We start from the raw sequence: 24,175 nt of genomic DNA on the forward strand, positions 1-24,175 counted from the left end.
ATACAAGTTGCTTTTTTGTAAATTAGTCTGGAATAAGTGAAGCACTGCTGTTAATTTTTTTATATATATATTTTTGGGGCTTTTTGCCTTTATTTGATAGGATAGTGAAGAGAGACAGGAAATGTGGGGAGCAGAGAGGGGGGAAGACATGCAGGAAATGGTCGACCAGCCGGGAATCGAACCGGCAACCCCTGCGACGAGGACTATAGCCTCTATATGTGGGGCGCTTAGACCGCTAGGCCACCAGCACCCCTCACTGCTGTTAATTTGAAAGTAAACAGACCTTAACTTTAATCTGGAACAATGTGCAGATGGAGATCAGGTCAGCTGAGTCAGTAATCTGTTTTACAAACTTCTACCTGTAAGCCTTTCCTGATTTTGTCTGCATTAAAATCTTATTTTTGTAACATTTTATTTGAAAAATGTATTCAAATGAATTTATATCTTTAATATATTTGTCAGGTCTTAATCCTGTGTAATCCTGTACTCATGTTTTATTAGCTGCATGTTTTATTTTGCTGTCTCTGTGACGCACTGTGATGTGGATATATTGAAAAGTGCTCTATAACTAAAGTTAATTATTGTTTAGACTTTATGTTTTAGATCATAATCACATCGGTTTTAATCTCAGTGTGTTTTACAGGATTCATTTATTATTGCTAGTTAATGACGACTGCATGAACTCTTTGCTTTCTAGTAAATCCCACCGGACAACGATGGTGCTTCATTAGTTAATTACAACTGAATGGTAAAGAAAGAAACCCAGGTTAGGATGTGTGTGTGTGTGTGTGTGTGTGTGTGTGTGTGTGTGTGTGTGTGTGTGCGTGTGCGTGTGTGCGTGTGCCTTTTATGAATCAGCCAAGCAAAAAAAAAAAAAAAAAAAAACTACAGCACACACTGTTCTTTTCTTGGAAGTTGCGTAAGCTTTGTTATGAAATCAGCAGGGGGAGCCGACTTCAAGCTCATCTCATCAACACAAAGAGCTTGCTTCATGCACGATGCTCAAAGAGAAAAAACAACACAAAGATGTCAGCAGACGCACGCGGCCATTCATCTCCAGCTAATAACAAAGATGAGACTAATCCGGCTGCTGTTGTTGTTCTGGCTTTGGTGTGAATCGCTCCGTGCCGCTCGGCTCTGTTGTGCTTTAATAAGTTCAGCTCAGTTCAGTGTTGTGCTCTTTTCTCTTTCTCTGCCATTCTGCTCTCTTTTCTCTCCTCCTGCCTCCACACAGCCAACAGCTGGACTTCTCTCAGCGGATCTTCACCGGCTTGACTCTGCAGCACAACAGCCTGGCCTAATTGCTGTGGACTCTCTCCTCACCGGCCTGCTTCTGTTTTGAAAAAAAGGCTATGTTTGTAGCTGGCTGTTCAGCTTTTATCTATATTTTAAGCCACACACAAGGTGTAGAGTCGGCCTGGAGCTTGTTACAGGGCCTTGCAGCTGCATAATTCATGAGCAGGAGCTGCCCGCTGCAGCGGCTAAATAAAAGATCTGCCAGCGGTGGATGGCAGGACAGAGGAGCTCACTGTACCTGCCCTGCCACCTGTGTGTGAAGGCAGGTGTGTGTCTGTTTTGGGGTTGTTTTCCTGTGTGTGCATCACAACCCCTGAGTTTAAATCAAGGCTGTTTGACACTCACTGAAGGATACACACTCACAGTCCTCAGTGTGCTGTGTTGGAGTGATGTTGGGTGATCTGTCCATTACAGCTGCTGTTGTGTGTTTGCACAGAGGAGACGTCCACACTCAGGTCCAACATCAGATGTGTCATCTTGTGATTCTTCATCTTCAGATCAATCTTTCCTTCTCCAAGGAGAAAACAGAGACATAGGAAGTTTCTTTTTTTTTCCCAGCTGCAGCACCGGCCGTATGCGTTGAAGCAGTTTTGTGAATAAGTCACTTATGGGTCGTTCAAGGAAACTTTGCATAAAATTGCATGATTTACAAACAAGCAACCTTGTAAGGTGTCCTGTTTGATCAAGATGATGAAATTTTAAAATTTGCAGGTTGCAGACAGTGTGATTGCTGCTGTCCATGGTGCTGATTCTAGAGATACCCAAGCAATATTTCCCCGTTTTTTTTTGTCTGAAAAGGACAACAAAATGATCTTTCATTGAAAAGATGCCTATGTTTATCAACCTCATCACTTGCCATGCTTGTTAAGGGAAACTTTTGCAGGCTTCAATCTGATCTATCACTCCAAATGTATCACATTGTGTGCAAAGAATGGACCCACTATTGTCGCTAAGGATCTCTGGACCTCTGGGATGCAGCTGCAAAATTTGTTGTTTTATGCATCCCTTAAGACACGGGTTCCCAAAGTGTGGGACGAGACCCCCTGGGGAGTCGAAAGATGTTTTGAAGAATGTTTTTTTCTTTAGGTAATCTAAAATCGCATATGCTACCCGTTATTGTAAAAATATCGATAAAAATTGTCGCAAATAATATATATATTTTTTGTTTTCTGACTTTCTTTGTTGCCTGATGACTCCTGCAGGTTCATTCATAACAGCAGATAGGCTAATTTATTGCAGAACAGCTAAATGAAATATGAAGCAACATTAAATCACTTCCAGGGACAGTGAGGGTCACAAATCTTTGGCGCTTTATTTTTGGGGGTTGCGGGCTGAAAACTTTGGGAATCACAGCAATAAAAGAACTACAGTATAAGTCAGCATGGATTTCTAGCCTTAAAAACTATACAAACTAGCTGTGAAGGTACACAAAGGATAAAGAAAATGACATCCTAAAATATGAGTGCAAAGGATTTTATGTACCAGGTTTATTTTGACTGAATAAATATTGGCTTCAAGGATCGATTTTGAAATAAGTAAAGTCAGTCACCTTTGCATTAAATCACAGGGGCTACAAAGTCAAATTTGACCTAAATAGTTCTTTCAAAGTTCATAAATCTGTCCACTGTAGTTTCAGTTGGCAACAGTGAACACGGTAAAATATATGAGCTAATTTTTTCAGAGCTTTCTTTGTAGTGTAGAGTTTAGTGTGGAATGTATTGCTTAACTACTAATGACTTTTACCATCAATACAATTTCATTTTAATAGCAATAGCAATTTAATCTATAAATCACATTTACAGGTCAGCTGAATGCGCTTAACATTGAGGATTAACATAGACAAATTGTAGATACACCCAACATACATCAGACACAGCAAACAGCAATCAAACAAAAAGCAAGTGATGCTGCACATGCAGCCAGTCACACCAATCATCATATTCACATTTACACAGAGTAACATACACTCTGGAAAATAAATAGGTTTTGAGTTTAGTTCAGTCAGACAACTCACATTTACTTAAGATAAAGTTTATTGCAGCATACAGTATTGTGTTTGGCGTATGGGCTCCGAACCTCATTACTATTCGTAGATTATTTAAATGCAAACATTTAGGATTAATGAGATAGGACTAACCCCCCTCTGCCTGAACTGGCTTGCAGGCGGCGCTCCAGAGACGGTTTAGATGGACCTGAGGTCAGCGGGCAGTTTGTTCTAGAGAGAAGGACCGCAGTAACTAAAGCCCCCCTTTGTGGTACTGCACAGCTAGGGTTGCTAACTGTCCTGTATATTGGGCTAAATTGGTTTGTTTCACACGGGACCTCAATTGCCCCTTATATTGACTATTAACTCTTGTAAATACAGCAGACTGCACTCTACAGATCTTAGATCAGATAAAACGACAGATCATGTGCCAATCACACTGCCTGTCATCCAATCACAGGCCCCCTTTTCGATGGGCAAATGCGCCAAGTCCTGCAAAAAAGTGTGGAGAGGATTTTCTCTGTGATGGCCATTAAATGGTCAGACTCAAGAAACAGATGCAGCACAGAGCTGATCAGAAAAAAACTTCAAATATCTGTAAACTGTGACTTGTCATGTAAGGACTTCTCTCTGTTCAAAAGGACCAAAGACTGCTTGAGTCAGTCAAGAGCAGCAAAAAGTATCCATGGAAAAAGTACATGTGGTGAGTCATACTCCTCTTTTGCATTACATTTTTCTTTTGCCTGTTTTTTGATGTAAAGAGTCAAATTGTGGTTTCTTTGAGATTTATTCCTATGAGGTTACATAATGATACAGTAAGGATTACAGGGAATATACACACTTTCTGCATTTCCAGTTGAATCAGAATATGAATATACGCTGAATTCACAAATCATGCTCACACCACCATGGCACTGTGCACCTGTCCCTCATTTAGTAGTGAGAAAGTTTGCAACCCTATGCACACCCAAACAGGGAGCCACAGCAGCTCCCTCTGTGGGACAGGGATCTGGACAAAGAAGACGGCGTCATTCAGAGACTGCAAAGTAAGGAGGGAATGCATGACAGCTATTTTACTAACATTCATGCACTTCTGGCAAAAGTCCGCTTCATTGTCCTCAAATCAGTCTGAAAATGTAATGGGATAGCCTTAACCTTTTAAATGAAGTAAGGGTTCAAAGAGGAGGATTGGATTTCATGATACAACTTTGATAGGAACAGAATTACAACTTGATGTTAGTGTAGTGATGTAATGAGACTCGCTTAAATAAGTGCAAACGTGTCAGAAGCTCCACCTTAGAGAGCATTTTAAATCTGAAGCGCCTGCTGTACAGTGTTTGAGTAAGAGAAGTTTTATTCCAGCAGAGCACTAACCGTTCGTTCTGTGGTAGCAGATCAGGGCTGATTGTAAGAGATGAAATAGTAACAACATCAGGAGACAAGGCCGTCTGTAAGCGAAGAGAGGCATGAAACCGCATATGGAAGATGGCAGCTGTAAATTGGACGGTGGAGATGGTGGAGTCTAGCGGCCGTACAAAATGCATGAACCCACAGAAGAATAGCTGCTCGTTGTTTTCTCCTCTGTTCTGCTTCTCTCCATTCTCTCCTTCCTTCAGGTTTTTTCTCCTCAACTCACTCCTCGTCACACTCCTCCTCACGGGCCAGAACATTGCTAACATTTCTCTCATTCTCTTTGTGTTGTCTCTTCTGTTTTCTCTCTCTTCGTGAGCTCCGGCAGGTAGCTGCAGCTGCACGGGAGCTGTGTGGAGGGAGGACAGGTCAGGAGGGAGGAGTGAGGAGGCAGTTAGGACCAGGGATGCCGAGGTAGGGGGGAGAGACAGCGTGTGGAGGCGCGTGGAGCAGCAGCAGGCTGGGAGACACCCTGGATGCAGATTGAGAGAGAAGAGGAGGAGGAGGAGGAGGAGGTGTGTGATCCCTCTAAAAGCCTTGGTTCTTCCAGCAGGCTCAAATTATTACAAGCGTGCGAGAAACAAGGGCTCTGCTTGGGGGTGAGCCACCCAGGAGAGCACCTAGCCTGGGGGTGATTTGCAGAAGAAAGTAACACAGGAGAAAATAATAGGAGGTTGGAGTACAAGGAGGATGGAGGGGATGGATGGAGGGAAGGAGCAGAGGGTTTCAGAGCTGCTGTGGAGAAAAGTTAAGGGGATTTTTATTCTCCTCTGTTTTCCCATCGCTCTGAACGCCTCCTCGGCCCTGCACTCGTTCTCTGAGGCCTTTCATGCTCTCTTCTTCACACGGGCCTCTCTCACTCCTTCTTTGCTTTCTATCAATGCCCCTGTGCTCAACTTCTTTTTTCCACAAGGCCATCGTAGACGCCTGTTAATATGGTAACACAGCTCTTTAGGCAGACAGATCGTTCCTCGGCCTCCCTCCCTCCTCAGGCCTCCTCTCCTTCCCTCTCTCTCTCTCTCTCTCTCTGTGCCTCCATCAATCTGCTCATGATAGATGTCTGAAGGCTAGTTTGAAGCTGTCTCTGTTGCAGATTTTTGTCTATCTCTTCAGTCACTACAAATATTTCTAGGACCTATAGTGTGTTGATGGTAGGACTTTTTGCTAGTTTCACAGAAGCATACATTTGGTCGTGCTCAGATGTTGGGTTTTGAGGCTGCTCTGAAACCTCTGCCAGCTGAAACAGATGGAAAGGAGCTTCAAAACCATCGATGCACAGGTCCATGTCCTGGTCTCGCTCAGTGAGTCACATCGCAGTGAAGGCCGAGATGCAGCAGTTCCTGAAGTTTTTCTGGAAACGAGCATTTGCCTGAAGTTCCTAAGCTACTTGATGCTCCCCGTGATAATCGAGGGCAGAGGAATCTGGGTGAGCTGTTGTTTCTTCAGACGTACTCTAACACTTCCTTTTTATGTCACTCTTTACCCCACTGGATCCATGAAAACTTAGCGCGGTAGCTATCAGCCCCAATGACACCAAGGCCAACCGATATACAGAAGATACATTTTTACGTTAGTGGAACAAAAAGTACTTAATCATGAAGTCAGGGGGTGCTAGTGGCCCAGTGGTCTAAGCGCCGCACATACAGAGGCTACAGTCCTCGTCGCAGGGGTTGCCGGTTCAATTCCCAGCCACATCTCCTGCAAGTCTTCCCCCCGCTCAAATCATGAAGTCAGAAAATAAAGAATAAAGAACATTAAAAAACACGTCCAACACTGGAAGCCAAGCTCTCACTCAGTACCGCTCTCTGCATTCACCTGCACCCATTTTCATTACTCTTAAAAGAAGACCCAAACCAAAACAGAACACAGTATTGCACATGCTCAGTATGTTGTATGGCTTCACAAAGTAGTGAAGAAAGAAATATGTTTCTCTCTTTCTTCAGTGAAGACTGTCACAGTTTGTGTTTCATCATCAGTCGGCTAAGTGAATTGGTCCTGATGTTCAGTTAGTTTTGTTTTATTTAACACCTTGTTGAGTTCCTGTCCTTGTTTGTTAGCAAAATATCTAAAACCTTAAGACCTCTCACAGGGCTTCAGAAGAGAGATTGCCATTGGAAAGCTGTTTATTGTAAGTTTTTTTATTTAGCCTTTTACTGCCTTACAACTAGGTAACTCCCTTACCAGTTTTGAAAACATGCTTTTATTTTGAAAGGACACAAAACCTCTGCTTGAGTGGATGAAGTTACAGAAGTGAATTAAAACAGCTAAAAAACTAATTACCTTTAGAAATGTCCAGTTTCCCTGGAAAGGTCTGATCTGTTAGGCTGCTTCACACCAGACACAAATAAAATCTCATGAGTGAATTGCACGTAAAGTCTGAATGAAGACGTAAGTTCTTTACAGTGCATTCAACGTCTTCTTGCTTCATTCGCTCATTCAAAAGGGTTGAAAAAATCTAATCTTCAGCAAATCATTTGTGCTGCCATGGCCAATCAGAGTGAAGTATGGTGTGAAGAACTGACTGGCAGAGGTCCATTCATCTTGAAAACATAGGAAAAATATATCGTATCGGTGTGCAGCTTCAACAAACTTTGACTATCCGTTTGTTATGTGAACAGCAATAAACAGGAGCATGCTTTTAAAGAAAGTGAGTTGGCACAACATCACTGGCCTTGTGTCTTTGGGTACTCGCGACTTGACATGATAATTGATTGAGTTATCCCTGCAAATTAAATAAGTAAACACAGAATGTTTATGTAGTGTCAGTGACATCAGTCATTGTTTTCTGAGGCGAGGTTATAAGGCCAAATGATGGCAGTCATCATATATTTCAATCAATCTAACCTCAGGTACAGAGGTAGAGCTAAGACAGGCTTTCAGCCTCCTGGGAAACAGCTACAACGCACACTGTCAGCTTTACACATCCCCCAATGCATAACATTTGCTGTAATAACTACAAATAAAAATCTCCCCTCCGATGCCGTGTGAAGGAATAAATAATTGAGCCATACAGACCTAAACCATTTGTATCAGGCTGTAAACATGTTTATTTCTGCAGCAAAAATGAGCACCTTAATTCAAACCAAACGCGAATTCAAATCCTTCTCGTGAATTAATCACATGTAAAGTCTATAGAATGACGTGAACAGACGCGAGTAGTTGTCTGGCGGCACAAATCGCGCAACTTGGGGGACGCGAATGGTGCCATTTGCACAAATGACGCAAATTATTTGCATGATTCACGCAAATTCAAAATATCTGAACTCAAGCGAATCATTTGCTTTGCGATAGCCAATCAGCGCGCAGATCATCCGGTGACGTATGATGTGACGTATGGACCTGTTGAATTTCATTCATTTTCTAAATGGAGGAGAAAAAAATAGTGGCGGTGTTTGGCTTTCCAAAGCTGTACAACACCACATCGTGTTTCTTACAGAAACAGGAATAACAAGGAGCTTGATTGGAGGAAAGTGAGTGAGGACATCGGGTTTTCTGGTAAGTTGTGTAAACTTTTGTCTGTCGCTGGATTCCAGCTATCGCTTGAACTAGCGTGCGCCTCTGGAAGATCTGATGAACCCAGACATGGCGGCGTCTAGATCTCTGACGGTTTTGGGCTTTCCATAAAAGATATAAAGCAGTAACTCTCTCGAGGTGGTCAAACTCGGCCATGTTTGTGACCACACACTGGAAGTAGGGAGGGAAGGAGGGAGGACAGCCCCTCCCTTCTCACAAAAATATGCATCTTGACACGTGATCTCAGTGAGTCCTTCGCACAAATTGCGTGTTCGTTCGCGCCTGGTGTAAACGCGACATTACACAAGTACTCAAGCGGTATCCTCGGCTGTTAATGCAAGCCTTTAGTAGACACTGAAGGAACTGCGTTTATTTGCAATTAGCTTCATTTTTCAGAGGTTGCAGTTTCGTAAAGACACTTGCTGAAGTTATGCAAGGAGTAGATGGAGAAAGAAAGCAATGCCCACTGGTTTATCGATAAGGGATGAAAAATCCAATACATTTTTTAAAAAAGGAAATGATAAAATGGTCTGCAAATATCTTTTGATTGGTTGCCCAAGTAACTGCAAATTTTCCCGTGCAGCCACTGGGTCTGTACGCCGCGATTCAGCTGAACAATGATGCCAAATAAGGGAAGCCAATGGCAGGTAGCGCCCTCTGCTGTTTAGAAAAGGGTACCTCTATTCATTTTTCATTGCAATGATGTTATCTGTCCCTTATGTGTAATGACTTCCGACAGATTTATTAATGGGAATCCACCTCTCCCACAGAGGGACGGCACAGAAGTTGAGACAGGACAGTGCAAAAGGAATAGACGGAGATTACCACACAAGAAGAAGAAGAAGAAGAAGAAGAAGAAGAAGAAGAAGAAGAAGAAGAAGAAGAAGAAGAAGAAAGAAGAAGAGGAAGAGGTGCTCTGAGCTACATTAGTGTGGAAACTATGAAAGACAAAGCTATATGTAAGCTATTGTTATGTTAGTGCTCATGAGGTCTTTGGGTTGGAACTAACTGTTGTATAATTGTAATCCTACAGGCCCTAAACTTACCCAAGAAGACCTGCTGAGACCGCCGCGCTCCATAAAAACGTCCTCATTCCAAAAGGATAAAACTCAACCAAGGACGAGAACACACACTCGCTGACGCACTTACTGCTCTTCTCCACACCCTCCCTCTCTCCCAGCGATGTGAAGCCCACGGGCCACGGCGTACTCTGACTGATATGCATTCTGACATGTCAAATGGGGAGGCGGTGCGGCGCTGCCCGTGGCAACCAGGAGAAACATGCTAATAGCAAGGTGCATTAGTGCACTCACAGACAGCGCTGCTAATCAGAGAGGACATTCACCCCACTCTGACTCCCTGGCAGTGAGAGTGGCTCCTCTATCACTCCCAACACCCATCCACCATCCTTCAGAGACAACTCCCCCACCCACACACCCGCACTTACCTCCGCTGACTACACCTTAAAGTCTTGCTTGAACCCACATGGACCTACTAAAATCAAACATAAGAAGGAGTACTTTCACTTCAGAAACCATACTTCCATTGCCTCTCAAGGTTTTAGGGCTAACGTGTTTGGAGGTGCATCCATTAAAAGTTCTCACCCGCTGAACAAAAACCAATGCTGTCCTAAGAAAGGAGATCTTCTTAACATTTTATTTGTCATCTAAAGTCTTTGTCCTGAAGCAACATCTAATAACTTTTTCATTCTGCACTTGCGGGCCTTGTGTTTTTAAATCGGTGTGAAAGACATCCAGCAAATGGTCAAACCAGCGACTGTTCTAATGCGGACTGAAGCCTCAGTAAATGGGGCGCATGCTTTAACAACAAAGCCAAACCATCACCTAAGTATTGCCTCTTTTTTTCACGTTTATTTTTCATTAATGACCAACGCCATCAATGAGGTGTTTATCTTTATTAACAAAAATAATGCATAATCTGCACACGTGTGTCTGGACTTTAGCATCTGCAGTGTTCTGTTTTTTGTTTGCAGTAAAAGTAGCATCATCTATTAGTGTCTCACTGTGTTGCCTGCATACAGGACATCTCCACTATACTGCAAATAATATATGTGTGAAGTAGCTAACATCAGCGTTTTGAAGACAACATTAGAGGCATTCCTCCTTTTTTGTTTTATGGTAGATCTTTTATCTCCCCAGCTGGTAAAATATCTTCCCCTGAAACGAGCAGAAACTGCACTCAGGCTGAATTCATCTTCTGGACCCAACTCCCTTCCATTAGGTGACCATCATGAATATGCTAGCATGTATTAGGCTAATAAAAGCTATAAATATTAAATATACCATAATATACATACCCTACATACTTTCCTCCTGTCAGTTCAACTGCTGTATCATACAGAATTTTAAAACGGGAAGCATGATTGTTAAAAAAAAGCACAAAAAGTCGGCTTAAATATTTCAATATTCTTATTCAGCTTTATCATTCTGGAAGAAAGTTGCTGAAAGACTAACTTTCATGTTGTCAGTTTGGGGTTTAGAGTCTATGTCGTCGTTAATACATCGCAAAGATATATGAAATTAAAAGCCTGACATGAATTTCCAGCATTACACGTTAAATAGACATTTCTGAATGAGGGTTAAAGAATGGTTTGAATTTCATTAAATGATTTTGTGCTAGAACTTTGAAATATAAAACAGACATGGAAACTGGATTTGGTTCATATTAACTGAGCTGAGATGTACCGCTTTGCTCCTTGGGGAAACATGAACAATGACTTGAGCGTGCACAGATCATCTCTGGAGTGCGTGGTGCTGATGGAAAATGATGCACACGCTTCCTGCAGAAATAACAACTTACTGTTGGAGCTGCACTTATAACAGACAAACACACTTACTTTTTTAATATTTACATTTTTCTAAAGTACTCCTCACATTTCTCTTTACTTTCTATTATTTATTTAATTTGAATTTTTTATTATCATTTTCCATTTGTAAAACACTTTGTAGCCCTGTTTTGAAAAGTGCTATATAAATCAAGTTTATTATTATTATTATTATTATTATTATTATTATTTATATTAATATTATTATTATGATCACTATTACTATCACCATCATTATCTTTATCATTATTATTATTATTATTATTATTATTATTATTATTATTATGATCACTATTACTATCACCATCGTTATTATTATTATTAGTTTTAGTTCATAAAAACAGAACGCTCTCTGTCCTGCACTTTTGAGGGACACATGAGGAACATAGGGAAGTGGCAGAAGTGACTTCTAACAGCTGCTCTGGTTCTGAAAACCCTCCACTCTCAGGATCAGTGACCCAGAGCTCAAGGTATCAGATTTTATTAAACATGTTTTTTGTGAGGTCCACTTCTTGTGAGTTGTCATTGTTTGGACTTTGGAACTTCTGCTGCAACAAAGAGAGTTTTCACTTAGGAACTAACTAAATAGAGCATCAAGTTTTTGTTTTTCTCCTACATTTTGTGTGCAGCTCTCAAGCTAACAGCAAACACAGAAAAGAGTAGCACTCACCTCTTCCTGGTTGTCTCCTCAGCAGAGGGTGGAGTCAAAAGCTTGAGGAAGGCCTGAGCACCTGGTTAAGAGCTTCAGGAGCAAACCATTGAGATTCAGGGGGGGGGGGGGGTGGTAAAGGGCCAAATAAATCTGATACACCTGAGTGTTTTATGAGTATATGTGATTGATTCACTGTTTATAGTTAGTATTTTTGTGAAAATCCATTATGTGTGTTGTCTTTTGGTGTTGTGTCAGTCTTTATAGTTTGGGTCCCACAGAAGTGGTCTGTTCTATCTCGTTACCTGCAGCATGGAGGGTATTTAAAGCAGCTTGTTGTTTTTTATGTAAGTTTGGTTTGAGTCATGGTGACTGTGGGAAACAAGGATTTTTTTTTTTAAAAGGCCAGGATTATGCTGCTACCCAGTGTCTTTGTGGGGAAACTTTGATTTACTGAGGGAAGATTTAACCAAAGTCAAGAAAAGGTGAGTGCATGCACCTTTACATTGTACCTTGTCTCCTTTTCAAGCAGCTTTTAGTGACCAACAATTACAGGAGACTTGATATGATTGTATGCATGGACACAACTGCTCACACGTGGGAACAAGAAGACATCATTTAAAATGAGTAAAATGGGGCAAGAAGCATCCATACAGATGTACCAGTGAGTAATGTAAATGGGATACTAACTTTTTGTAGTTTAATCATGTCTGTTTTTATTGCTTGGCTTTTTGGTTGTGTAGCACGTGACTCAAACAAGACTTTGTGGGTATGTTTCCTTGATGAAGTAGTTTGAACAACCCCAATTAAAAAAAAAGGTTGGACCCTAGGTAAAATGTTGACCAAAACAGAAATTGATGGTTTGCCAGCCGTAGGGAGGACTTTGGGGAACTGAGGAGACCAGCTTCTTTAGTTTTGAAAGTGAAGTGTCCCAATCATGCCTGATATCAGATTTCAGTTGCTCAATAGTTCAAGGTCTCTTTTTTTGCATTTTCCATTTAATGAAGTTTGAAGGCCAGTTTAGTACATGGACTCTTCTACTACAGAGCCATGCTGTTGTAATACGTGCAGAATGTGGTTTGGCATCATCTTGCTGAGCTATGTAAGGTCTCATAGGTGTTACAGTAGCTCACTATGCAAATGTACATTGCCATTGTTTTCACACTGTTCTCCCAGCCTATGATAGTAGAAGGCACAGGAATGGTCACATTACCTCCAAATCCCTCCAATGATCAGGGTTAGTGTCCAGTAGCAATGTTAAACACTGGTTTTATGTTCAGTGACAGGATGGGCAGAATATCACACCCATAATCCAAGCAAGGAATCATGTGGGCCAAGAGTCAGGTGGATACAAGCGATGAAGCCATGCAACAAGAAGAGTTATTGCTGTAAGAACAAATGCTACTCTTTTAAATCATCTGAAAAAAGCTGAAAATGCGAAATATATCACGTTAACTCGTGTGATCATATTCAGTACAGCCTTGAACCCTCTCCATCTCATCCCCTCCATCCCCCCACTCATGCCCTGCTGACAGACAGCTGCACTACATGTGAAGTTGGACCAGATCTTTGTGATCACGCTAATTCAAAAGCTCCTGGATCAGGGTGAGGATATTATTTTTTACCAAAGGCATGAGTCAAACGGACTTCTTCAGCTCCGTTATACACACTCGCCGGTTTGATGCTCAGGACGTAAATCAAAGACTTATCATTCTATTTGATTTCATCCATCAACCATGGGGATATTATTAAAAGCTATCAAAGAGCCCCAATTGAAACCTTTTTGCTCCATGAGAAATGCGTACCCTCTTTCCCACCATCCGTGCAGTCCGGCTTTGGGGAATTAAATATATAAAGAAGAGGAATTTCATAAAAAAGAGGGGGGAAAGAATATTATCAGCATCAAGTGAGGATGATTAAACTTTAATGGCGAGCCAACAGTCTTCAGTTTCTCCAGCAGTGGCTCCAACAGGTCTTAATCCCCAGCGGCCGACATAACAAACCCCTGGACTGAAAAGAAAGTCAGGTAGAAAATTATCGACTCCTTTCTGCCTCCTCTTCAGGAATCAAACCGCTGACTTTATTTGGAATCAATAGTCTCCCCCGTCTTTTTGTTTGGTGATTGAATCGAGTGATTCCAGTGTGAGTCTGTCAGATCGTTCTTATAGTCAGTGTGCTCATTAAGCTCATCCCAGTGATAATGTTCTCATCAGAACTCATCAATCCATTATTTATGGCTCAAAAGGAATACAAAGTAGAGAGGCAGTCTGGATTTTCAAGCTGCAGATCAATGGAGCCCGCTGAGCTGCTGTCTACGACTCATTTCTGCACCCCCTCTTCCTCTTTTTTACTCCTTGTTTTCTGATGCTTGCTCCATTTACTTATGTTTCCTCTACAATTTTCTCCCCTCGTCTTCTTTCACCACGTTTTGTTTGTGCATCTCCTTCTCCATCTGTCTCTTTCTCCGTCCTTGTCCTCCTCTGCTTGCTCTATAACTCCTTGTCCATGTCACTTATCTCTTTGGCACTATCTCTTTGTCCTGCGTAGAAGCAAACTTCTTTCTTAAGGTGGATTTCCGGTTGTTAAAATGCATGCAGTGTGTTAATTGTTTTGTTATGGTGATGTTTACTAGAGTTACTGCTTTTGCCAATGCAGCACATATCACTGTTGTCCAAAGATCGACAGTGTCACTGTGTGGTGGAACAAAGGCTATATTTGTTATATAGGGATGTTTCAAAGTGACTAACATTGAAACAAGTCATTTATAAATACATTTTAATCTTGACAAACTCTCAGATAATATTCAAAATCACTTTATTTGACTGAACACAGGATCAAAGTCAGTGCGTAAATGCCAATCTGGTTTGCAGAGTGTGGCTAAAGTTAGCAGAGCTAGCACCGCCTGCCTTCAGTCCTCCTTGCAGGTTAATGTCCACATGTCTGTGCTGGTTCCTCCTTGCTCTGTTGGAGTGGTTATATGTCAGTTTAAGAAGACACAGCCTACATGCAATTGTATCTCCATTTACTAGATCAACATACTGACAAAACACGCAGCACTACCAGATGACATCGATCACCTGTGCTTGTTTACATCCAGGTAGTAGAGCTTTAGAATATCATGGCAGTAGCCATTAACCAGACAGTGATATTTTAGAAAAAAAAAAAAAATAGTTCAACCAACTGGAAATTCTGGTGCCAACTATAGTACCTGCGAGCAATTGATTTTTAATCCTAAAGAAGAGTATTAAAGCCACGGAGAAGAAAAAAATGATGAGAGGTGGTACCTTTTTTTTACTATGCATTTTGAGAGAAAAAAAAGGTGAAATGTTAAGAAAAAAGACGACGGTTGCTCATTGGTGACCTCACAGTGTTTCCCTGTTGCAACACTCCGTCACTCTTTAGTAAACACTTGACGTCTCACTCGTTATGCCAGTTCACTTTTGAATTAATACCAACACATTATCAAAACACATGGTAAGCATGTTGAAATGAAACTTGGTATCTGCTAATCTGCACAGTCTGTCATCCAACACTGCTTAGGTTTGAATGTGCACAAGATGCCATCACCATCTATGACCCATGACTTCCATCAGATCCGTGTCCGGTCGTCTCTGATCCACTGCGGTCCGGTTCCGTGCTCTCTCACCCGTCAACCCCCACCGGTTGCATTTACAGAACTGAGCACGAAGCAGGACCGCCGGAAAGCTGGAGTCATGTGATCGTTTTCCCACGGTAATAACTGCATTAACGAATATCCTCCTCCTCTTCTTATCCATGTTGTCTTTATCATCCTCTGAAAACCTCTGACCTGTTGACTTTAGGCCTGTTTCAACCAGATGTTTTAATTAAGTTTTGGTTCCTGATTTCCTGACTCGCTTCATCTGCCCTGTTGAGATTTATGCGTCGTCCTTCGGCATCTAGCTAAATCTTGTAACCTATCCTGAGAGCTCTGGCGTGCATCAGAGAGGCAGCCAGGATGCAACAGAGTGGATCCAGTGGAAGTTAACACATTGATTAGAATAGAAACCTATCAACTCCTGCGCCATGACGGATCGGAGAAAGACCGGACACGGATCTGGTGGAATTTGGTCGTGAGCTCATACCAATTTAAATGTGTAAATTATTATTGTTTATGAACCCATGGCTTCATGCAAACGTCAGGGAACTTCATAGACGTTTCCTTTGCAATCATTTAAGAACGTAACCAAAGTGATCAACTTCATCCCTCTCTCCTTCTCTGTCCCATCATACATCAAATTTAAACCTTATTTTTGCAATTTACATGATGAAAAAAAACTTGCTCTCTTATTTTGTATTCAGCTCCTCTTTGTACACTTTGTAATTCTTTACCCAAGCTCTCCAAACTGAAACTGTTTTGCAATCTTAACTAATTGTTGCTATACTAAAAGTAATAAAGAAAATCACAGACAGTTTTGCAGGAACAGATTATATTCTGATGCTCTAATCTAACTTTTCACATTAGCTAATTCCAACATATCTGCTTTTTTCACAATTCTGTCCAGCTGTTGCATATTTAGCCATGTGTCTGTAAACCGGACACTAAGGATGTACCTGGATCATCATATTTTAAAGCACAGGACCTCTGAGCAAAGAGGGGGAATATTCTCCTTCTCTACATCTCTGTCTTCTGTTCCTGCTTCTCCATATCCCATCCTGTTTCCTCCTCTGCTCTACTTCTTAATACTCCATGCACATCTTCATCACCATCACCTCCTTACGGTCTTCTTTCTATTTTGCTCCATTTCTCCCTCCCCTTCCTCTGTCTCCATTTCACACTTTTTACCCCTGCTCTCCGTCTTCTTCTCCACCTGCCGCACCTTTGTTTCCTCTCCTCCCTCTCCCTCATCCTCATCTTCTTCCTCTTCCTCATTTGTAACACCACCAACCAAACTTGCACAGATGAGGACCAAACAGGCTCACAAACGAAGCAGGAGCAGAATTTGAATTCATTGAGGGATTTATAGGCTGCGAGGCTTGTACGGTAATTCTGTTAACAAAAGGTATCCTTAGATGGAATTAAATATTTATCCGCTCTATGAATAACAATTGGCGAGGGATCGGAGAGGCAGTGTTTACTTTTGCAGGGCTGGTGGGGAGGAGGACTGACTCTGTGCTGCATCCCGCCTCGCTGAGCTGATTACAGAGAGAGGAGGGAAAGGTCGGAGAGGCGACCCCGAGGCTGCAGGCAGTCATTACGCACGGTACTGAGTCCTGTTCCTGCTGTAATCCTCACCCGGAAGCGAAGCCAAGCTGCCCGGAACCCAGCAGGGACTCGGCTTGATGTTCAGCCTGACGTTCAGGCTCCCGCTGCTTGTTTGTGGAGGAGGAGTTGTGGGGGAGCTGACCTCACTCTGCCCCCTGTAACGGCATCCGTTTGATCCACATGTAGTGTCGCACAAGGTTAGATATCATGCACAGAGGAGGCCTGTGTAGTCGACGTGATGATATAGTTCACCAAATTCATTGTATAACTTGTCTCTGACCTGAAAAGCACCCTCAGTCTTCTCACCGGAGCCCCAAACTGTGGGTTTGAAGCAAACACTCACAGTAATGGAAGGTCAATGACTCCTGTTTTTACGGTAGCTGGGAAGTGCAATGCAAATTTACAAAGGATGAAACTGTTTTACATAGTTGGAGGCAAATTTACATTTTGGAAAACATTTTTACATTTTACAAAAACAGAATTACATTAGATAAACACTTTTACCTTGGCCAAAACGAATAAACATTTAAAAAACAAATGTACGAAATTAAATACTTATACAAGCCGTGACACAATTTCACCAGTCCCGAAACTAATTTACAAACGGCAGATTCTATCAGAAAAGGAATGTACTAGGGCATAGGTATAATAACCATTTTTTAATGGTGACTACCTGTATTGGTCTGTGCTAGGTGACTACACTGGCTGGTTTTGGCATAACATACCTATCTCGTCAGGGTCTCTTATGTAACGTGCACTGATCCGCCCCCCAATGTAATGCTGATTCCTGCTTTCCTTTAGTAATTTTGGATTCCACACAACAGTCTGCCACTATAGCCTGCACTGATAGTGTAAACTTTTGTTACATCATCCATTTTATCAAAAGGTATAATTGCTCTCCAAGTTTCTGCTCTTAACAAGTCTTTGCTTCTAACTCTGTGTACTAGATTAGGTTTTTTAGCTGGAACCTGGCCTGTCCTGGCGGCTGCGTACTGTGTGGTTGCATCATACTCATCTGTTTCTGTGGTTGCCTCAGTGTTGACTCCTGCGTCGGCTGTTCCTCCTGGAGTTGAGTTGTTGGCAGCATCCACGCCAGGCTGCTCATTACCATCAGCAGATAGATCAACATCATCTTGCACCCGTGCAGCGGTTGAGGTGGTACCAAGTTGTGCTCCCCTCCACCTAGATGGCCATTGGTATCGCTCAGACCACCTCCATGTGGGCCCCTCTCGCCTCGTCGTGTTCCACTTTCCAAATGCCGGATGTGATCGAGTGAGCGGTTCGTTTTGGCGGAGATAAACACTTTCCTGTCAATCACGGGTCGTTCGGATGTGTCCTTTCAAAATAAAAGCCAAACGAAGTTTTAAGAAATAGTGATAATCCTGGATTCAATCAGAGATTAAGAAACAATCTCAGTTTCCATCAATTTATCATAGTTCAGACTAATAGAACAACCTCATAATGTATTCCAGCCAATCACATCTTGATCTGATGCATAAATTTAATATATCAGCCATTTGAGATTTGAAAAAATAGCGTTCTTCTATTTATTTGAACTAAAATGACTGAGTGGAAACTGAGATTTGTTAATAATCTCTGATTGAATATATCCAGGATTATCACGTTTTTTTTCAAATTTTGTTTGGCTTTTATTCTAAAATGACACATCAGAATGACCTGTGATTGACAGGACAGTCCGTTTCTCATTGTCAAAACAAACCGCTTGCTTGATTATTTCCGGATCACTTTGGCATTCGGTAAATTCCTTTTCTGTCAGAATCTGCTCTTTGTAAATTTGTTTCGGGGCCAGTAAAAATGTTCTGTTGCTTATGAAGTGTTTCAGATTTTCTTAATTTGTCTTCTTAAATGTAAACTTGTTTTAGCCTTGGTTAAAGTGTTTTGCTAATGTCATTTTGTTTTATAAAGTGTAAAAATGTTTTACAAAATGTTAATTATTCTCCAACCATTTAAAAGTGTTTGATCCTTTGTAAATTTGCATTGCACTTCCCAGCCACTGTATGTTTTAGTATCTGTTACATTTCATGTTTGATGCAACTTCATCATCACCATCACCATCACCATCACCTTCATTATCCCTGCTTATCTGGTAAAAAAAAATGCTGAATGAGCCTCATTTGTCAACAAAGCTGTCAATCAATCAGCTTTTTAATAGCAAATATGTATTTAAATCTGCTAGAATGAAGGAGGCAGACTTTAAGACCTGTACTGCAATCAGCCACCAGAGGGAGCTCTATAATTTTTGATGTCACATTGGAACAGCTGTTCTGTCCATGGTTCTATACTTCTACACACTCACTCACACACTGACAGCTTTTGTTAACCCTTTGCATTCATTCGTAACTTATTTAACCAATGACAAAACAAGAGGTTATTCATGTTTATATTTTTTATTTCTTTAGCAGTTTAGGCTTTGATTCTTTCATTCAAAGTCAGGAGTTTACTGGCAGGAGTCGGTGATACGCTTAATGCTCATGAACCTCATGCTGCTGTTGCCCATGTTCATGAAGTTCCTGTACTCGCCGGGCCTCATGTAGATCATCCTGCCTCTGAAGTGGGGCTGCTCGTACATCAGCCAGTGACCCTCCATCACGTTGCAGGACATGCACTGGGACATGCGGTAACGGTCCATGATGTTGTCACAGTCCTCCATCACCTCGTGCATCTGGCCGCCGAAGTTCTCCCTCTCATAGATCTTCATCCTGAAGGATCCCCTGTGCATGGGGATCATGCGGCAGGACCTGATGCAGTCGCTCATGCCCATCATGCTCATGTAGTCGGCGTACTCGCCCCTCCTCATGAAGTGCTGGTTACCCATGAAGTTGGTGCGGTCGTACACAATGAAGCAGCCTCTCTCCACCCTGCAGGAGTGGCACCTGTTCAGGTAGGAGGACATGTCGGGGCAGTCGCTCATGCACTCATAGGAACGACCCTGGAAGTTCTTCTCCTCGTAGAAGACGATCCTGCTCATCATGTTCATTCCAGTGGAAGTCATCTTGTTGGTCAGAGGGCTGCTGTTGCTGCTGCTGTAGCTGTTGCTGCTGCTAGACTTGGTCTGAACTGTACCTTTCCCTGTTTAACCCGTTCCTTTTATACCTGCTCCAAAGACTGATCCTTTTGTCTAAACCCCTGAGCCAGCAGCAGCGTCATAGAAATGCACAGAATATGGTTTACTCTTTCAGGGGCCAGTGGGCTCACAGAGTCTTTCTCTCAGCGTGGGGGTCACAGAGCGGGTGAAAGGGTTAACGGCCAGAGGTCACACCTTGACATTGTTTTTTCAGTGACGCAAACTCTTTTTTCATCAGCAACATTTTTTCTGTTCTTTGTTTCTCACATTTCTGTTGTTTGTAGAGTCTCTGTATATTTAACTTAAACCATTGAGGACTGTTTTAGAAGATGAAATATAGTATAGTGAAAAACTGAGGACCCATATGTAGAAAGTAAAAATGTAATAATAAAAGAATAAAAAGATAAACTAAACTTACTAAAATGTTCAAGAAATTTTATTCAGAAGAAAAGACTAGAAAAGCTGGGATATAGAAACACTAGAAACACAAAGACTTCCAATAAAACACAAGAAAAAAACTAAAGTAAAGATCAACTCATGACCCATGACCTCAGAACCCCCTACTAAAAGGACAGATACCAGACATTCCAAAACAAAAAGCCAGCAGTGGAACATGAAGTAGGGTGGGAAGAGGGGGGCTGGAAGGAGGGAACTGGGAAGACGACAGAAGAACTAGGAGCTGGTGTTGGCCTTGGAGCCCACAGGAGAACCAGGAGCTTGTGTTGGCCTGGGAGCCGGCGGGAGAACCACAAGCTGGTGTCGGCATGGGAGTCAGTGGGAGAACCAGGAGCTAAGGAGGCCTGGGAGCCGACGGGAGAACCAGGAGGTTGTTTCGGCCTGGGAGCCGGCGGGAGAACCACAAGCTGATGTCAGCCTGGGAGCCAGCAGAAGAACCAGGAGCTAAGGCGGCCTGGGAGGCACTGGGAGAACCAGGAGCTGGTGTCTGCCTGGGAGCCGACAGGAGTACCCGGAGCTGTTGTAGACCTGGGAGCTGACAGGAGAACCAGGAGCTGGTGTCGACCTGGGAGCCGACGGGAGAACCAGCAGCTGGTGTCTGCCTGAGAGCTGACTGTAGAACCAGGAGCTGGTGTCTGCCTGGGAGCTGACTGTAGAACCTGGAGCTGGTGTCGGCCTGGGAGCCGACGGGAGTACCAGGAGCTGTTGTAGACCTGGGAGCTGACAGGAGAACCAGGAGCTGGTGTCGACCTGGGAGCCGACGGGAGAACCAGGAGCTGGTGTCTGCCTGGGAGCTGACAGTAGAACCAGGAGCTGGTGTCTGCCTGGGAGCTTACTGGAGAACCAGGAGCTAAGGCGGCCGGGGAGGCGATGGGAGAACAAGGAGCTGGTGTCAGCCTGGTTGTTTAACCTCACCTTGACATCTGGCCCTGTGCTATGCAATCATTACAGTGATGGATGAAGGAATTTCAACAGAGCAGAGCAAAACTTAAGGTCTACTCAGAAACATTAAACGAGAGGACCTGTGCAGATTTAACACGGCTGAAAAAGGCTTTAAACTCAACCATTATCCTTTTTAAGTCTTAACTTGTCTAGAGTTTGAAAATAAAAGGCACGTCAGTTTCAATGGTGTTCCAGTTTTTCAACTTCTTTAAATTTCAGGTCCAGGTTCAGGTTCATACAAGTGGTGCCAGTGATCCTGAAAATGATCAATATAAAATCACAGGGTTGTGAATCATCTTTAAAACACCAGCTGATTTTTTTTCCTTCCTGGTTTTGCACATTTTTCCTCTCTGCCACAGCTTCATAAATACAATCAAGCAATGTGATGTTGCTCCTGTGACCCCTCTCTGACCACATGCAGGGTGGAAGGTCTTCTCCACTCCTGCAGATATAGATCTTTTCTTTAATTACCACAGGCCGGAGTGGCTCCCTGCTATACTGAGTGCAGCTGGCAGAGGCTGGAAACACTGGTTAAGCAAATTGGTATTTAACTGGAAACTTGCTGGCCTCGGAGCTCTGCATTATTCATCACCTAGACAAGAAAGTAGCGCTTCATACATCCCTTCAGCAGCAGCAGCAGCCTGAGCCTCAGAGCAGAGGGAGAGAGAGAGAGGGTGGACAGATATATAGGGCAGAGAAATAAAGCAACACAGTCCACAAGGAGCCAATCCCCCAAACACAAGCCCCAACCGTCCATGTACACACCCTTATATCCACACACACCAATTATTGGTTTCTCTGTCAGTTTGTTTCTGTTAGCTTGAACGGGACTTCTGGGAGGATGAGTTTTCTTTTTAATCAAAGTGTCCCAGCAGCCTAATTTTTTAGTTTTTATCCAGCCTATTTTGCAGATTTCCCTCTGTCTCAGTGTGTGCATGATGTTTATGCAAAAAGTGGTCCAGTCCAGCAATACTCTGGAGCAGCTATGATGCATAAAAACCCACCACTATGAGCAAAACAAGACTTAATTTATTTTTTCTACACTCACTGTAACATGAGTTTATTTACTTACATTTGAAGTAATTTACATTTTGAGTTATGCTGTATGGGCAACATGCTCCTCTGCAGCTACAACTTGTTTACTGTACATGGTGAGGATACACACAACCTACATGTGCACCTGCAGTGTGTTAACTCCATCTGTCAATAATGATGTGAAATGCATGCACCTTATTGCAGTTTCTGCAAAATTTGAATCATAAAAATAATAATTTATTATTTATCTTCTTTATTTAATCTCATAGATTTGCACAGACTTTCCTAATACACTATCTCACATTATTTGAGACTTGATTGGAAAATAAACGGGTAATTCAGAAGCATAGTTTAATATGCTGCAGCAATATGGACTCAAATCTGTTTTCCAGCATGTGGGCTTTTCACGCAGCTGAAACCAGAACTGTGCTCTCCGCCGTCAATAAATTTAATTTCATTAAAATTGTACTGAAACTAAACGCTGAAGTTTAGCCGGTGTCCGTCCGAGGAGCGAGGCTTCATGTTGTAGCCGCCCTGCGTTTCGGGCATCCTGTCAGTTTGAAAATGCATTATTGATGAGACATGATTAGAGAGGCCCGTAGCAGGGCGTCTCTTTGAACATTTTTCTCTGAATTAAGTGGAAGTTCGTATTTATTTCTTGTTTCTTCCACTCGGTTTCAAAATAACGTCTTGGATTGGTTCAGATGGGTTTGGATACTCCAGCTGGATGAGATATCCTCCATTTTTATTTCACGTGATTCTCCCCTTCACACTGAGGAGTGTTCGGTTTCTTAAAGAAATGCTTTTCTGATCAGCTGATTCATCGATGAAAAGATCCCACCTGTAAACCCAACAGAATCCTGACTGTCTGAGGTTTTCTGTGTGAGAGAAGCAGTCAGGATGTGAAGCTGTATCTCTGCAGCGCGCCTGGTTCTGACACTTGGCAGATATTTCCGCTGTTGACGGTCAGATGGAGTGTGATGGTTCCGCAGCCTGCAGGCCCGCGGGCTCCGTCACTAGCCCTCACTGCTGATTCGTATTTTGTGTATCGATGATGAGATGATTAGCATCAAGCTCAGGCGGCTGGTGAGGGGCTGATGTATCAATAATTCTGGCGTGTGCACGTGCACGCGCGCCTGTAGTACGTGTGAGAGGGAGACATGGAGAAATACTTTATTTTCTGTCCAGCTGTGGAGGAGTCAGGGTGAGGGTTATTTTTATGTTTGTGATTTAAGAAAAAACCCACTGGAACCAAAACGAACATAATAATAATAATAATAATAATAATAGCCTAATAATTGTAATAATAGTAATAGTAATAAGAAGAAGAAGAAGAAGAAGAAGAAGAAGAAGAAGAAGAAGAAGAAGAAGGATAATAAGAATAATACAAATGACAATAAAAAAAAGTAATAATAACAATAGTTCCTGCTATCGCCTGACACCTAAATACGTTGGCTACGCATGACAGTTTTTTGAAAGCCTACATCCTATGCCTAACGACAATGACATACGTATGAAATGCTTATTAAAAATACATACAACTGAAAATTAATAATTTTATTTTAACATGTATATTTCTCTCTGGTGTGATTACACCTCTTACACCTAATCAACTGCCCTTATTTTCTATTTTTCACCTTGAAATAATCGCCAACAGCAGATGTAAAATGCCATTTTGTGTGGTCGTTTTTGTCCTTTGTAGGCCCAAAAGGAAGAAAAAAAAGACAACTTAGAAA

General features: G+C 42.3%; 1 protein-coding gene and 1 long non-coding RNA gene across 3 annotated transcripts in view; one reads left to right on the top strand and one right to left on the bottom strand.

Annotated features, from left to right (window-relative positions):
* Nucleotides 1–12,065: 12,065 nt before the first annotated feature.
* Nucleotides 12,066–24,175, top strand: part of LOC117812438 — a 71,519-nt gene continuing 59,409 nt past the window's right edge. For both annotated transcript variants that reach the window (XR_004631211.1, XR_004631212.1), the window contains exon 1: nucleotides 12,066–12,182. This is a non-coding gene — a long non-coding RNA (uncharacterized LOC117812438). The remainder of the gene's footprint in view (nucleotides 12,183–24,175) is intronic.
* LOC117812423 (gamma-crystallin M3-like) lies at nucleotides 19,314–20,302 on the bottom strand. Its single transcript, XM_034683168.1, has one exon. It carries the CDS (start codon nucleotides 19,932–19,934, stop codon nucleotides 19,380–19,382), a length of 555 nt encoding a protein of 184 aa, XP_034539059.1. The 5' UTR covers nucleotides 19,935–20,302; the 3' UTR covers nucleotides 19,314–19,379.

The sequence above is a fragment of the Notolabrus celidotus genome, chromosome 5 (assembly GCF_009762535.1).
Source record: "Notolabrus celidotus isolate fNotCel1 chromosome 5, fNotCel1.pri, whole genome shotgun sequence".
Classification (NCBI taxonomy): Eukaryota; Metazoa; Chordata; class Actinopteri; order Labriformes; family Labridae; genus Notolabrus; species Notolabrus celidotus.